Source organism: Limulus polyphemus, unplaced genomic scaffold (genome assembly GCF_000517525.1).
Source record: "Limulus polyphemus unplaced genomic scaffold, Limulus_polyphemus-2.1.2 Scaffold217, whole genome shotgun sequence".
NCBI lineage: Eukaryota > Metazoa > Arthropoda > Merostomata > Xiphosura > Limulidae > Limulus > Limulus polyphemus.
In genome coordinates, this window is record NW_013665827.1 from 616734 (window position 1) to 619219 (window position 2486).

The following is a 2486-nucleotide window of genomic DNA, read 5'->3' on the forward strand; positions in this document are numbered from 1 at the left end:
AATGTTAATGAAATTTGACAATTTATCAGTAAACATTACAATACTTTCATATGCAAAATATCTAGTTTTTTTTATTAAGTCTTAAGGTTTGTAAAGCAAAGCTTCTCTCATTACCTTTTTTTTTCTTTTTGTATGTTGCCTATCTATCATACAAAGTAATTTTCATCGTAAAATTAAAAATGCTTTTATGCATCAGAAAATTTTGAAATTTCACATGGGAAATCTTTATAATGTCCAGATAGTTATCAAACATTTCTAAGAAAAAACTTTTTATATTATGTTATTTTCAGTAATTAATCTCTGTACGGGTTTGGTAAATTTGACCAATCTCACAACCACCATAAAAAAAAAGGAAATAAACATAAATTATGCCTCTTTCATTCTAGAATGAACACAAATTATAAAACGAAACCATAAATGTTTAGGCTAAATAGCTTAAATCTCATAACATTATACAGTGTTTACTAACACTTGTACAAAAAACTTATAAATACAATTCTCTATATGAGACTGACAATACATAACACTGTTCTAGCGATAGAATGAATAAAATATGAACTTGCAGGTTATAAAACTGATACATACATAACTTGTTTACATTCTGTTATTACAATGACAAAAAATAAACAACAATTAAAACATTAAATTTTAGCCATTGGCTCGTAGTTAATGAAGGCAACTTTTAAAGAATTAGATCACAATCTCATCTTTGTTATTGGAACACACGTGTATGTTTAAACTAATAGAAATTTGAATATTACCTGATTTCCCTTCTTTGGAAAGGATTCTTTTTTTTCTTTTTTTCTGTGACTTTTTTCTTTCTGTGTTCAACTTCATTGTAATCAGAGTCACTATCCAAACTTTGATCAGTGTTTTCAATGTTTTTATCCTCAGAAGAATGAGTACTACTACTGGCAGTGCTTTCAGTGTCAGATTCACTGGTGTTATTATCACAACTTTCCACTGCTAACTTATTTTTCTCATTTTGGCAATTTTCAGTTTTCTCTGTACCGTTGTTTTCTGCACTTGCAGATGAAATGACTTCCTTTGTGCTAGTTTCATCTGAAGATAACTTTATTTTCTTTGTTGAAGTTTCTGATACATCAACTGATTTTATTTTACTAAAAGATGGATCTTTGCTTTGAATTGTACTCTTTTCCTTCACTAAGTCTTTGGTATGTTTACTATAAGATGATGTTACACCCGTTGATGCCGGTGAAATTGATAAAGAAAGAGATCCTAATGTTACTTCTGTTTTCAGTGGTTGATCAGATTGGTGTTTTCTAGCTGCCTCCAATAATTCTATATATAATTAAGAGAAACATATACATTCTTAAATCTAATAAAGGTAAAATTTGTAACTTGTGTTCAAGATAAAAGTTCAACACTGACTCACATAAAGAGGGATAGACTGAGAATATTATTTTATTTTCCACTGTTGTGATAAAGTTATACAAGTGCCACCATCTGCAAAGTCTTTCATGGAGTTTCCCCCAATTTTTTGTGATTTAGTTACTTTCATGTATTGTCCTAGCATGTGATGCAGCCTTGCAATCATTCTAAAAATGACCAATATTGTGAAATTAAGCCCACTGGTAGCCAAAAAGATGATCAGTACTTAGGGAGGGAAATTCTACATCTAAAATCATAGTGTTATATTATTAACTAAAAAATCGTTTAGAAGGATCACCTTATCCACTTCTAAATAAGGTGTGGATCCATACTTGATGAACTTCATAGATATATTTTTCTTTGAATAATTTCAAACTTATTTTCATTCTAATATAATAACAAAGATTATATTTGAGATATTCTAGAAGATTTTACTACATATGAGACCTATCTAAATGTTTTACAGCAAGGTCAGTTAATACATATATATAACCAAATACTGCAACGACTCAAAATACTTGAGCTTACGATACAAGCTTAACTGTTTAAATTTTAAATAATTATATTTTTATAAAAATACAAAACCACCCTCTACACAGAATTATCAGTACTTAACATTAATTTTAGTTAGTTAATTCTAAGTTTATAATGCTACTAATCTCTACTTCAAAGTTGCATCATCGTAATTTAACATATTAATGCTAAACACAGAAATCTAAATTACAGGAGATATGTGATAAAATATTTTAAACATTTGAGAAAAAAGTTCATAAAAAAGCACACTTTTAGCCAATAAAGAAAAAAACTCATTTCAAAAACAGACTTACTCTCAAGCTCTGTGATCCCTTCATCCCAAGCCTTAAGACGATCATTATGAGCTTTAGTATGTCCAAGTAGACTCCCAGATAAGAAGTCATCTGCATCCATTTTGTTTTCTTATGTTTACGTGGCTCTCACCCCACCTAATTTAAACCTTGAAACAATAATACATTTATTGGTACATAAAACAGAGTGTAAAATCTTTTTTATGTATGTAAAAAAAAAAAAAAAAAAACATTTTTTTTATGCATCACTTTTTAAAATCATTACAAAGT

At 28.6% G+C, this 2486-nt stretch overlaps 1 protein-coding gene across 3 annotated transcripts in view; it reads right to left on the reverse strand.

The window, feature by feature from the left end:
• LOC106478499 (helicase ARIP4-like) overlaps positions 1-2486 on the reverse strand; it is an 85747-nt gene that overhangs the window by 66773 nt on the left and 16488 nt on the right. For all 3 annotated transcript variants that reach the window (XM_022382117.1, XM_022382118.1, XM_013939050.2), the window contains exons 2-3: positions 2220-2365; positions 762-1302 (exon numbers count right to left, since the gene is read on the reverse strand). In XM_022382117.1, the coding sequence (XP_022237825.1) occupies positions 762-1302; positions 2220-2319 (641 nt within the window). In that variant the 5' untranslated portion in view covers positions 2320-2365. The remainder of the gene's footprint in view (positions 1-761; positions 1303-2219; positions 2366-2486) is intronic.